Source organism: Aotus nancymaae, unplaced genomic scaffold, assembly GCF_030222135.1.
Source record: "Aotus nancymaae isolate 86718 unplaced genomic scaffold, 86718_ANA_hifiasm-v0.15.2.pri h1tg000036l, whole genome shotgun sequence".
Taxonomy (NCBI): Eukaryota; Metazoa; Chordata; class Mammalia; order Primates; family Aotidae; genus Aotus; species Aotus nancymaae.
In genome coordinates this window covers 65,220,364-65,234,871 of record NW_026988450.1, presented here as the reverse complement: position 1 = coordinate 65,234,871, position 14,508 = coordinate 65,220,364, and the positions used below count along the sequence as shown (strand labels likewise).

Genomic DNA, 14,508 nt, shown 5'->3' with positions numbered 1-14,508 from the left:
TTCACAGTGCTGTACTAATATACATTCCTACCAACAGAGTACAAGTGTTCCTCTTTCTCCACATCTTTATCAGCATTCTATATTGCTGATCTTTTGGATAAAAGCCATTTCAACTGGGATGAAATTATATCTCACTGTGGTTCTGATTTGCATTTCTCTGATGATTAGTGATGCTAAACATTTTTTCATATACGTGTCAGCCATTTCTGTGTCTTTTTTTTGAGACATGTCCATTCAGGTCTTTTGCCCATTTTTTAATTGGATTATTTGAGTATTTTCCTATTATATTATTTGAGCTCCTTATATATTCTGGCTATTAATCCTGTGACAGATGAGTAGTTTGCAAGTATTTTCTCCCACTTGATGGGTTGTCTCTTCACTTTGTTGTTTCCTTTGCTTTGCAGAAGCTTCTTAGCTTGGCATGATCCCATTTGTCCTTTTTTGCTTTGCTTGTCTATGTTTTTAAGGTCTTACTAAGAAATATTTGGTTCTGGAGATTTCCTTAATGTTTTCTTCTAGTAGTCTCAATAGTTTCAAACCTTAGATTCCAGTCTTCAAGTCATTTTGTTTCGATTTTTTTTAATATGGCAAAAGATAGGGATCATTTCATTTTTCTACATGTAGTTATCTAATTTCTCCAAAACAATTTGTTGAAGAGACCCTCCCTTACCCAATATATGTTCTTGGCAGCTTTGTCAGAAATTAATTGACTGTATATGTATGGATTTATAGTCAACTGTATATGTATGGATTTATTTCTACGTCCTCTATTTTATACCATTAGTCTGTGTGTCTGTTTTTATGCCAGCCCCATGCTGTTTTGTTTACTATCACTTTGTAGTATAATTTGAAGTCAGGTAATGGGATGCCTCCAGCTTTATTCTTTTGCTCAGGATTGCTTTGACTACTCTGTGTCTTTTGTGATTCCACATAAATTTTAGGATTTTTATCTTTCTGTGAAGAATGTTATTTTGATAGGGATTACATTGAATCTGTAGATTGTGCTGGGTAGTATGGAAATTTTAACAATATTGATTCTTCCAGTCCATGAACATGAAATATCTTTCCATTTTCTGTGTGTCCTCTTCAATTTCTTTCATCACTGGAAAAATCTTTACAATAAAAACAAAAGTGAATTTCTTCGTGGTACAAATGTCTTTTAAGATAAGAAATTTTAAGATTCCCTCCCAAGCTATACTGAAAATTTCCGAAGGGCAGGAATTATCTCTGTTATATTCATCACTACATCCAGAGCCTAGCTGGCACAAAATGTAGCAATCAGAAGACCCTCTGTAATACGCGTTGACTGAGTAAGTGAACCTCTATATTTTACAGAGTTAGTTTGAGGTTTTTATGTTAACTTCATCGCTATAGAGCCATAAAATGAATTTTTTGCGTGGAGCCACATAAAACTGCACCACGAGGTGTTTTTCTTTAAAACAAGCACAAGAATAAAGCTAAACGCAAATATTCGCCTCACTGGAAAGCATTGCGCGTGCGCTATCCTGCGCTATTGACCAACACCACAACTCTAAAAGACCCTCTCGCAGGAGAATCACCTTTGCGCTTGCTCAGTTGTGGACTCCACAACCAGAGGGCGGGTTCCAAAAAAAGGAAATGGTCATTGCGCATGCGCCGCTCCTTCTGCGGCTTGGGCCGGCTGCGCAGGCGCACAGGTACCATTTTTGACCGTAAACATCCTGCCGATTTGAACCGAGGATTTGGGCGGCAGGAAGAGCCGCGGCGTAACGGCAGCCATCTTGTTTGTTTGAGTGAATCGGAAAGGAGGCGCCGGCTGTGGCGGCTGCTGGAGCTGCTCCAAAGCTACACCTCGAAGGGTTCCCCCCTTTCCCCGCCCCCTCCCCCGACCCTTTTCCCCTCCCCGGGCCACTCAGCCCGCCCAACTCCCAGCGGAGAGCAAGGTAAGAGGCTCGCCGACCCCCTCTTTCCCTTCAGCTTCCTCCCCCCCACCCGTTCCCCGCCGCGCTGCCGTCGAGGAGCCGAACTCTTAGGGATGGGAGGGCGAGGGAGAAGGCAGCACTCGCCGAGGCCCCGCGTGTTGCCACCCTCCCTGCGCCCAAGCGGCGGCCTGCCAACCGCCCAGCCCCCCTCGCCCCGGGCCCGCCCTCGGCCGGGACCCATGCAGCCTGGGCCCGCATCATCGCTTGTTCGGTAACAAATGGTTCTAATCCATTCTGAGATCTACAAAGGCTGTTACTCTTCGGTCCCGTCTCACGTCCCCAAGGAGGCTGGGGAAACCCTGGGCTACGGAAGGATGGGGAGGAGGTTTGAACGAGCCCGCTCTGGGGACCGGGCCGCCTACTCCGTGGGTAAAAATGGCTGTCTGGGAAGACGCGGGAGGAGGCGGTGGCGGGCCCGACGCCCGCGGTGCCATCCGCGGGAGCAGCAACCTTCCGCCGAGCTCGGGTGCGGGGCTCGAGAACGTGCGGACCTGGTGGGGCGGGGGCGGCGGCGGATGCCCCTTGGCCAGTGACTGCTGCTGCTCTCCCCTTATAAAAAGATAATTTTTACATTGGGAATACTAAACCTTGCACAGACACGTAGAAAAAGCGACGGAGGGAAGTTGCTTCTTATTTCGAGGACATTTGCATAATTAATGGTTTTCCCCTCAACTTTTCCAGTCATTTTTAAAAGTGATTAAGGATATCGGGTGTTGTAGAGACGCTGTGGGGTGGTGTGTGTTTCTGATAAATGCTTGATGCCTTTTTCGTGGCTGAAGAAAGGCTTTTTGCGAATGATCCGCTCTGATAGTGTAGGATGACACCGTCGAGTTGTGCTGCCAGACTTAGTGGCTTTCTTCAAATTTGCAAGAGGGAAATGCTGGGAATTTACTTAGTCACTGATTTGTTAATGTCTTCAGCGTGCAAAAAAGCGTTTGTGTGAAGGGTTTCTGGAAAAGGCTTGTGTTTATCGGCTTCTTTTTGCTAGAGAAAGTTTATCTTTGCTCTCATACTGGTTAGAAGAGTAATTCGTTTTCAGGCAAAAATTTCAATTTTTTTAAAATGGGTGTGAATGCTAGTGGGCTGTGCTAGTCTAGAATTTTGGAGACAGGCAGGAGAAGGTTTCTGAAATCGTAAAGTCATTAAATACCTTTGTTAATGTCAGAGGCAATTGATTATTTTTGGCAAGGCATTGATTAGGACATAGGCCATATCTCCAAAAAGTTAACAGTTTGCATAGTTGAGGTGACAGAAGTGCATAACTAATAGACATAGTGCTTTTTATACACAAGTCAGAATTACAAAAGAGAATTTCTTTTCTGGTGAATTACTATTTTGTGAAACATACAAATTCTAAGAAACTCTTTTACAGTTTGGTACAGAATGGAAATTTTCTAATTCTTGGAATAAAGGTTGTGTTTTTAGTTTAAATGTCATGCTAGAGTTGTTAGGCATGATTATATTGGCTAGTTAATGTTTTGCAGCAAGATCGTCCTCAAAGTTAACTCTTTGCATCAGCAGTGACACTGTTAGGTATGCTCTTGTATTTATTTTCATAATCTTTTTTGGTGAATATTGTCCCCGCTTTATTGTAGTTGAGAAATAACTTAGCGTTATGAAACGACTAAGTGAAGAGGGAGCTGAATTTGAACCTACGACTGTCTGATTGTAAAACCCCTGGTCAAAGGATGTTAGAACCAAAACGGAGGAAATTTCTAGTGTGCGGGGTTAGAAATACCTTCTGAGATCTGCCCACCACTCCCTCAAAGAGGTAGCTCCATTCTGATCTGAGTTAGATACTGATGTTTTCAAAGGTTAGGGAAATCACCAGATTTCAACCTTTTATGTTTTTATAGTAGGGAAACTGAACTGCATAAAGGTTAGGCAGCTTAACCTGCTAGTTAATGACAAAGCAGGATTCTGTATTTACTTCTGAGATAGTAGTTTTTACTTTGAATAGGTGATACACATATATGCCCCAAGTTTATATATTTTTATATATACCGAACATTACAGAAAAGTAGGCCTCGCATGCCCTGCATACCTACTTTCCAGAGTTAACCAGTATCACCACTCTCATGTGTACGCCACAGATATTTTAAGCTTATTCAAGAGCTTGTAAATATATGGAGAAAAGAGCATTCTTTTTTTAAAACTCCAACTTTTCTGCACTTAACCTGGAGATTTTCCGTATTAGCACAAATATTGTATTCCTGTTTAAAGCTGTAGTGTACACCTGTTCCTTGATATTAAAGGGAGATTGGTTCCGGGACCGAAATCATGAATGCTCAAGTCCCTTATATGAAATAGTGTAGTATTTGCATATAACCTACTCACATCCCATATACTTTAAATAATCTCTAGATTACTTATAGCATTATGCTATGTTAATAGTTGATATAGTTGTTATAGTTTTTTATTTGTATTTTTTTATTGTTGTGTTATTTTTTGTCTCCATTGCCCCACCCCGAACAATTTTTGATCCTGGGTTGGTTTAGTCCATGGATGCAGAAGCCATGGATAAGGAGGACCGACTGTATTCTGTGTTTAGGTATGTTAATTTTTCATACCACTTATTGATGGCCAAGTAGATTACTTTGAATGTTTTGCTGTTCTGCTCTGGCAAGCCAGCATAGTGTTGTAGTTAGAAGTGTGTGGATTCTGATGTTCAAGTTCCACTTCCATTAAATACTAGTGACATTTACTTATCTTCATCTGTTTTCTCACCTGAAAAATGGGCCAGTATTTACTTCTGTAGGACAGTCATGAAGAGGTTGGATACATAAAACACATAGTGGTTAGTAAGTTTTATTTGGGTTTTTTGGTGTTTGGTTTTTTGGTTCTGTCTTTACTAATATGCATCTCCAAGTGTATCTTTTGTATTGGTTACTGAAAGTGAAATTTCTGGCCAGAAAGTGTAAGTGAAATTTTCATAAGATGTTGCCATATTGTCCTTCAGAGAGATCACACCAATTTACACAACCACTGTCCTGCCATGCTTTCTAATGAATGAAGTATTGGTACTGACTGATAACTGTTCTAGAAGCATGAGCTTTAGTTTGACTGATTCTTTGAAGCAATCTTAAATTGCCATTTTTTGCATTCTTGAATATGTTCTAAAGTAGCAATCTTTCTGCTGTTTCACATCAGACTTTAATTTTTCAGGATCAATTGAAAAAAATTGCTTGCTGCTTTAGAAAAAAATGATTCTCAAATCATGAAAAGCTAAGCTGTGCTCTGGTATCAAATGCAGATTTTCTGCACAGTTCTTTCATTTAGCAGAATATAGAATCTTCAAATCTAAAGAGATTGGATAAAGTTTGGTATTAAGGGAAAATATTGGCTTAAAAGGCAATTATAATTACACTTTCTCCTCATTCAGATATACACCAGGAGTTGATCCACCGCTGCTACTTTGGCTTCTTTTAGTTATTAGAGTATTTTCCTCTTGCTAATTGTTCCCACATTAATTTTAGCACCACTCTGCTTTCCTTAGCCTCATCTGATGCGAAACAGGCATCTATTTAGGAATCTCTGCTTCTGCATAGCTGGGATATTTTAGGCATGGTGCTGTGACCAGCAGCTGAGGTGCTGGCCATCAGCTACTGACACCTGTTGAAAAATGCCAGTAGATTTAATTTTTAAAATGTCTAAAATTTTTTACATATGTCAATTATGAGATCACTTGGTGGATCATATTTATTTTTATTCATTAAGCACATATTTAGTAATTTTCATGCAGCAGACAGTATTCTAGAAGGTTAATATTAAGGAGTTTTTTGTTTATTTAGGATACAATTGCTGGCTTCCATAGTGGAACTTGTACAGCCGCGATTGTATTTCTCAGAACACACCACCATGTTGGATTTCTATACAGTTCTGTAGATTTTATTTATAACACAGTTGAGGCAGCTTAAGGTTTCTGATGACGTTTTAAGGCTTGAAGTAGGCACTGATTTGAAACATAGGAGGCTCTCTTCCAGTATAGGAAGCATGTTTTAATCTATAAAATACTAAATGCCAAATAAAGGACCTTTGAGGTGTTATTATTTAATGCTCGTACCTTAAGAATGTTTTGAGTTCTTCTTAGTATAGAATATAGTATTTCTTCACTCTTTTCTTTTTTAATAAACACAGAGTCTTGCTGTATCGGCCAGAGTGGTCTGGAACTCCTGGCCTCAAGAAATCCTCCTGCCTTGGCCTCCCAAAGTGCTGGAATGACAGATGTGAGCTACCGTGCCTAGCCAATTTCTTCCGTCCTTAACTCCAAATTTAGGAAGAAGAGTTCACAACATTAGACAATTGGCAAAGCCTTTTTTTTTTCTTTTGAGAAAATGCTTTTTTAGTATGAATTAGTAATCCTTTGGGAAGATTAGAAACAGAGAATGAGAATTTCAAGACTCTTTACTATTAAGTGATGGAAATGGAGATAAGGCAAACCTGACTACAGTAGTCTTGCACCACAGCCCCCTACCCTCCCAAATATTTTTGACATGTAAAAAATCTGTGGCCTGTGACATGCTTAACTAAAATATGTTTTCTCTATGTCATTTGAAAGAATGGGAACTTTTTAATTGAAAGTACAGTAAGCAAAATTCTCATTTTAAGATTTACAGACTCGGTGAAAACATGAAAACTATCTGTATCTTTTAGAAAAAAAACTAATTCCAAAGAGATTTTAATCCCACCTGCTGTGTAAGAGATCCAGCTTCTCTGTGTCTTTGCCAGCATTTGATGTTGCCACTATTTTTTAATTTAGCTCTTACAATAAGTGTGTGGTGATAACATTTTTGGCTTTAATTTGTATTTCTCAAATACGTAGTGATAAATGAATATCTCATGTTCTTGTCATCAGTAAACCTCTTCTATGAAATTTATCTTCTTTTGCTCACTTTTTTTTTTTTTTTTTTTTGAGACAGAGTTTCGCTCTTGTTACCGAGGCTGGAGTGCAATGGCGCGATCTCGGCTCGCTGAAACCTCTACCTCCTGGGTTCAAGCAATTCTCCTGCCTCAGCCTCCTGAGTAGCTGGGATTACAGGCGCGTGCCACCATGCCCAACTAATTTTTTGTATTTTTAGTAGAGACGGGGTTTCACCATGTTGACCAAGATGGTCTCGATCTCTTGACCTCGTGATCCACCCACCTCGGCCTCCCATAGTGCTGGGATTACAGGCATGAGCCACCGTGCCCGGCCCACTTTTTTTTTTTTTCTTTTTAGACAGAATCTCTGTCACCCAGGCTGGAATGTAGCGGCACAGTCTTCGGCTCACTTCAACCTACTCATCCTGGGTTCAAGCGATTCTCCTGCCTCAGCCACCCAAGTAGCTGGGATTATGGGCACATGCCACCACACCCAGCTAATTTTTGTATTTTTTAGTAGAGATGGGGTTTTGCCTAATTGCCCTGACTGATCTTGAACTCCTGGCCTCAAGTGGTCTGCCTGCCTCGGCCTGCCAAAGTGCTAGGATTATAGGCATGAGCCAGCACACCTGGCTTCTTTTGCTCACTTTCTAATTGGATTTTTTTTTATTTTTACCCCTGACTTTTGAGAATTCTTTACATATTCTATATCTGAGTTCTAGTCAGATGTGTGGTTTGCAAATATTTTTTCCCCAGTCTATAACTTATCTTTGCATTTCTTTCTTAGAGCAAAAGTATAAAGGCGAGTTTATTGAGCAAGAACTTTTCCTTTATGGGTTGTGTTTTTGGTGTTGTGTCAAAATTTTTACCAGGGTTTAGGTACTGAAGGTCCTCCCCATCCCCTGCCATTTAAAAAGTTTTGTCTCTTTTGAATTTTCATATAATATGTGAGGTTTAGGTGGAGGGTTTTTTTCTTGCCTTTTTTGTTTTGGGGGGATGTGTGTGTGTGCGTGTGCATGTTTTCTGACCTTCAGATGGTATTTAATCACTCTAGCACCATTTGTTGAGAAATCTATCATTTCTTCATTAGATAGCTTTTGCATCTTTGTTAAAAAAAAAAAATCAGTTGAACTTAGTTGTATGGGCCATTTCTGAGTTCTCAGTTCTGTTCCATTGACTGTGTTTCTCTCTGCCAATACCAGTGTAGAGTATTGTAGCTATATAGTAAGTCTTGAAATTAAGCAGACTAATTCTTCTCACTTTTTCAAAATAGTTTCAGCTTCTCTAGTTTCTTTGCTCTTCAATATAAATTTGATGATAATCTTGTCTGTAAATGTAAAAAAAACTTTATTTTGATGATTGTATTAAAGTTTCTTTAAAAAACAAACATACACTTATGATACTTTTCAGCAATCACACTTCTGGACAGTTGTCCCAGAGAAATGAAAACTTAATGTTCACCAAAAGTCTATATGCTGTAACAGCTTTATTTGTAATAGCCAAACACTAGAAACAACTAAATGTCCTTCACTAGGTGAATGTGCAAGCATATTATGATATATACATCTCATGGAATGCTACCCAACAGTGGACGGGAATGCTATTGATAAATATAACAACTTGGATCACAGAAGCATTGTGCTAGATCCAAAAAGTCATTTGAAGACGTCACATACTTTATGATTCATTTATATAACTTTCTCAAAACAACACAATTAAGTCCAGTGTGGTGACTCACCCCTGTAGTTCCAGCTACTTGAGAGGCTATGGCAGGAGAATTGCTTGAGCCTAGGAGTTCAAGGCTGCAGTGAGCTATGATCACATTACTGCACTGCAGCCTGGGAGACCGAATGAGACCCCGTCTCTTAAAAGAAAAAAAAGAGTGACAAAATTAGAAATGTAGAACAGATGGTGATTGTCAAGACTTAGGAATGGCAGGGAGAGAGGGATGAACGTGATGAGTTTTGTAGTGATGGAATAGTTGTGGGTCTTTTTGCAGTGGTGATTATACAAATCTGCACATGTGATAAAATGGTATAAAAGTCTATAGACACATTGTATCAATGTCAGTGCCCTGGTTTTGATACTACATTCTAGTTATTTAAGATGTCACCTTTGGGAGAAACTAGGTAAAAAGTACATGGGACCTACTATTTTCATGACTCCCTGTGACTCTATTTCAAATTAAAATTTTAAAGTACTTTTTATGTATTGTGCACGTACTTGATTTTATTTCTGTGAAAGCAAGGCGTATGTCGTTTTCTAGTTGTGGACATTATAGAAAAAAAGCAGAAATTCATTTGCCGAGGTACATTTCTTTTAACTCTGTGAAAGAGGGAAACTAAATGATGTAAAGGAAATATCCTGCAGTTAATATACTCTTCTGAACTGGGGTTTTCAAGCTACCTTTCTTTTGTTAATACATTAGAGTGCAAAAGGAAAGTAAAATGACGGTAAGATTTGTGATTCTTTCAGTCATAAGATAAATGTTCTGCTATACGTTGTCCTTGATTTAATGTTTAAATTATAAGTAGACAGATGCTTTGTAAGTTCCTCAGTTAAGAAAACTATATATATAATTCTTTACCTTTTTTGAGCCTCTGTTTTTCTAAACTTCCCACCTGTAAAATGGGGCTGGCCCACTTACTTAGTTTTTCTTGGTGGGATATGAAATGCTTAGTACAGTGCTTTTCATGTAATAGCAATTTTACAGATCATTTATCCCAGAATCACAATTTTTAGGAATTCTAAAAATTGAAATTTCCACATAGATTGATATCTGTGCCTAAGTATCTTTCTTCTTAGATGTTCTTTTCTTGCCACAAAAAATATATTCTCTAGCTTTTGGCCAGTAAACAAACTATTTCCACTGTCAATAAAGATAGAAATGAAACCAGGTATGAAAGCAATTTGACTCTTGTCCCTTTTACTTTCAGCTCTTAGAATTTTGGGGTCTGTTTCCCCCAGCCAAGATTAAAGCAATAGACTATTTTTTAAAATACGTATTAAACATTTACTCGAGCCTTTTAAAGTGTTTATATTAAAGAGAGAAGAAAAATTTTAGATGTCTTATGTCTTGATAAGTATTTCAGTTGTCAGATGATATTTACATTAACTTTTTTTCCTCTCTTAGATTTTCTTCTATTTTCATAGCCAACCAGAACAATGTTCTACGCACATTTTGTTCTCAGTAAAAGAGGGCCGCTGGCCAAAATTTGGCTAGCGGCCCATTGGGATAAGAAGCTAACCAAAGCCCATGTGTTCGAGTGTAATTTAGAGAGCAGCGTGGAGAGTATCATCTCACCAAAGGTATGTTTAATGTTGACGTTTTTATTTACTTTGTTGATTGTTTATTGATATGTGAAACAGAACTTCTAAAGCAGTTTTATTTAGGTAGGTACATTGGAGGCAAGAGAAATCCTTAGAAATTTTTCTTTATTATGTGAAGTCTTTATCACCTCTAGACATACTTTGACACGGTCACAGTATGATTCTTTTTTCTTTAAAAAAAAATCTCTAAGTGCACTGACATTTTGATTCACCTGTTTTTAATGGCAAATTAGCATGAGTCAGGGCAGTGCCCAAATACTGTTTACTGATTGTTCCTTAGAGGAGCTTTTATTAATGTCCTCTGAAACTCTTCTGAGGCAGTGGTTTACACACTTCGATTTCAAAATAGTATGACTTAAAGTAATACTCTATGGGTTTTTTGCTTTTCCAAGAAAGAACCTTTAAAACACAGAGGTGGACTTACCATCTACTGTCATCATTAGCATTTCATTGAGGAGTGCACATGTTGACTTCAAAAATGTATGAAAGACTAATCGCAAAGAAAGGGTCCTTAAATCTAATTTATATATATTTATATCTGGGTTTCAAAGACTCTTTCCTGCACCTTATTTTACATGTACGTACACAAGTACACAACGCACGTACCACATGCATGCCCCAACTGTCCTGTAGTCAAAATGTTCCAGATCATAGCCGTGTGAAGCAGCAGTGGGAACTACTAGAATTTTGAGTTTGGACAGTGTTGATGTAATACATTAAGAGTAGTTTTATTACTGGAAGAATGAAGGAATCTCAGAAGAATAAATCTGGGGATGAAGCAGAGACTTGTTCAAAAAGTTATGTGGAAAAGTATTTTTTTTTAGGTGGGAGAAATGAAAGTTTTTGCTTGGAATTACAGTAGATTACAAAGTTCCATTTGTATATGGAGTTTTGGCTGGTTTTAGAGTTATAGCTGGTGGAATTTATTGCTATTAAAAACATTTTGTGTTTTTTCTGAGACAGTACTAATTTGAAAATTTTAATAAGGTGAAAATTTTACAAACAGAAAAACTGTAGTCCATATTACTTAGATCTTTAGTAATATTTTGATATACCTACTAGACTTTTGTGTGAATGCATAATGCACATAATTTTTTTATGTGAATACACAAAAATTGCATTTATATTTTGCAACACAACTACATTCGGGAGCAGCTCTAATAGCTCTAACCATCTAATGGTTGTAATTTACAGCATAATCTCATACAAAGAACTTAAATACAAAATTTGAAACAGACTTAACCTAGACTGAAGTGAGTTTATTTGAGACAGGATCTCACTCTGTCACCCAGGCTGGAGTGCAAGCATGATCTTGGCTCCGTGCAACCTCCGCCTCCTGGGCTCAAGCAGTCCTCCCACCTCAGCTTGACAAGTAGCTGGGACTACAGATGAGCACCACCACACCTGGCTAATTCTTGTAATTTTGTAGAGACAGGGTTTTGCCATGTTGCGCAGGCTGGTTTTGAACTCCTGAGCTCAAGCAATTTGTCTGCCTCAGACTCCCAGAGTGCTGGGATTACAGGCATGAGCCACTGCACCTAGCCCTTAGTTACCTAAATATTCATACATTTACTATAGGAATGCTAATGTATATAATAATTGTGGGGGGGCTGCTCTAGACATTCTTGGGAATATTGTAATATACTGTTTGTGTGTGTGTGTGTACACACATTTGTGTCATACACACACACATACACACACAGCATTACCTTTATAATATTCAAAAAGCCCTGAATTCTATAACATTTGGCCCCTAGGATTTTGGATAAGGAATTATGGAACTGTAAATCATTGTTTGGGTTATGAATGATTTATTTTACTCCTCCCTTTTTTTGGATAGTTTACATTGTTTCTAATTTTTTGAAATTCTTCTGGTCTATCCAATGAAACCATTAAAAATAACAGTAAAATACAATGGAAGATAGTCTTTTCAACAAATAGTGCTGGAATAGCTAGACGTTATGCAAAAGAAAAATGAACTAGCTAGACAGACTTTACACCCTTCAAAAGAATTAACTCAAAATGGATCATAGGCCTAAATGTAAAACACAAAACTATAAAACTGCTAGAAGATAACATAGCAGAAAATCTGAATGACCTGGGATTTGGTAGTGACTTTAAATATGACACCAAAGGCGTGATCTAAAAAAGAAAAAATTCAAAAGCTGGGCTTAAGAATTAGAAAGTACTGCTCTCAAAAGATACTGTCAAGAGAATGCAAAGACAAGCATTAAAACAAGGTATCACTACTCATCTATTAATATGGCCAAAATCCAAAACAGTGACAACACCAAATGTTGGTGAGGATGTGGAGCAGCAGTGGCTCTCATTTTTGGTGGAAATAGAAAATGGTACAGCCACTGTGGAAAACAGTTTGGTGGTGTCTTAGAAAACTAAACATTATTCTTACCTAAAATTTGTTTCTTGGTATTTAGTCAAAGTAGTTGAAAACTTACATCTTTACAAGAGCCTGCACACAGATATTTATAGCAGCTTTATTCATAACGACCAAGACTTGGAAGCAATTGAGATGTCCTTGAGTAGATGAATGGATAAATTAACCTTTCACTGAAATATTATTCAGTGCTACAAAGAAATGAGCTATACAGTCAAGAAAAGATGTGGAGGAACAGGCCAGGTGCTATGGCACATGCCTACAGTCTCAGCATTTTAGGAGGCCAAGACTAGTGGATGGGTTGAGCCCAGGAGTTCAAGACATGGCAAACCCCTTATCTACAAATGCAAAAAAATTATCCTGACTGCGTGGCAAGTGCCAGTATTCCCACCTACTTAGGAGGTTGTGGTGGGAAGATCAGTTAAGCTTGGGAGGTCAAGGCTGCAGTGAGCCAAGCTTGCAGTAGTTCACTGCAGCCTGGGTGACAGAGTGAGACCCTGTCTCAAAAAAAAAACAAAAAGATGGGCCTGACACGGTGGCTCACACCTGTAATCCCTGCACTTTGGGAGGCTGAGGCAGGCGATCACAAGGTCAAGAGATCAAGACCATCCTGGCCAACATGGTGAAACTCCATATACTAAAAATAAAAAAATTAGCTGGGCGTGGTGGCATGTGCCTGTAGTCCCAGCTACTCGGGAGGCTGAGGTAGGAGAATCGCTTGAACCCATGAGGCAGAGGTTGCAGTGAACTAACAGAGACTTTGTCTTAAGAAAAAATGTGGAAGTGCTGTAAATGTGTATTACTTAGTAAAATAAACCAATCTAAAAAGGCTACATATTCTATGATTGCAGCTATGGGACACTCTGGAAAAGCCAACACTGTAAAAATGAGACAGTAAAAGGATAGGAGGTTGGGGAGAGAATGGAGGGTTAATAGGCAGAGCACAGATGATTCTTTTTAGAGCAGTAAAACTGTTTTGCATGGTAGTATAATGATTAATAAATGCCTTTATACATTTGTCCAAACTCACAGAATATGTTAACACCAAGAGTGAACCCTGATGTAAACTAGGGACTTCTGGTAATGATGTGTCAATGTACGTTTATCAGTTGTAATAAATGAAACCCCGATGGCAGGTGTCAATTGTAGGGAAGATTGTCTCTGTGTGGGGAAGGGGGTGTTTATGAGAAATCTGTGTATCTTTTCCTAAGTGTTGCGGTGAACCTAAAACTACTCTTTTTCCTGGATGCAGTCTTCTGACAATTGTTATATCAGTTTTTGTGTATATACACAAAGAAAAATTGTGTGCATGCACACAGGAAAGCCTAGAAGGCATACCAAAAGATTATTAAAGATTTCTGTAGGTGGTAGGATTATAGGGTGTTTTATTTTCTTTTTTAAGACTAGCCATTTAATAAACATTTCTTGTTAAATCTTTGTTCACACCCTTAAGTATGTTCTTGAGATTTATTTTTAGGATTATAATTGATAGGCCAAGTGATAAACATGTTTTTGAGATTTCTGATAGGCACTAACAGTTTGCTCTGCTGAGATTGTACCAGTTTGGTACAATTTTTTTTTTAATAGGTATGCTTACTGGGGTAAGTTAATGGAAAAGAGAGAAATCATATACTCTTTTCTTGAAAGTATACGTGTGGCTAATCTTTAACATCTGTAAGCAAATATTGAGAGTGTTTGACTTAAAAGGATAACAGATTTTTTTCATGCTATGTGCTGAGTACTTTGTACCCCTTTAGGGACACTACCAAAGGATATGAGACAATCTGATAATTGAAGGTATACATGAACAGCCACAAAGGAAAGCAGACAGTTCAGGAATCATGTAAAAGATTGTAATGTGTTTATGAAAGAAAGTGATTTATCTTTAAATGTTTTAAACCATTTCTAGCTGAGCTATTATTTATTTGATAACAGGATGTAAAGATATTTCCACAGAGTAAA

The 14,508-nt window shown here is 38.3% G+C and overlaps 1 protein-coding gene across 1 annotated transcript in view; it reads left to right on the top strand.

The window, feature by feature from the left end:
• Window positions 1-1,738: 1,738 nt before the first annotated feature.
• RAD21 (RAD21 cohesin complex component) overlaps window positions 1,739-14,508 on the top strand; it is a 31,660-nt gene continuing 18,890 nt past the window's right edge. Inside the window, exons 1-2 of the mRNA XM_012443269.2 lie at window positions 1,739-1,922; window positions 9,955-10,130. Of these exons, the coding sequence (XP_012298692.1) occupies window positions 9,987-10,130 (144 nt within the window). The 5' untranslated portion in view covers window positions 1,739-1,922; window positions 9,955-9,986. The remainder of the gene's footprint in view (window positions 1,923-9,954; window positions 10,131-14,508) is intronic.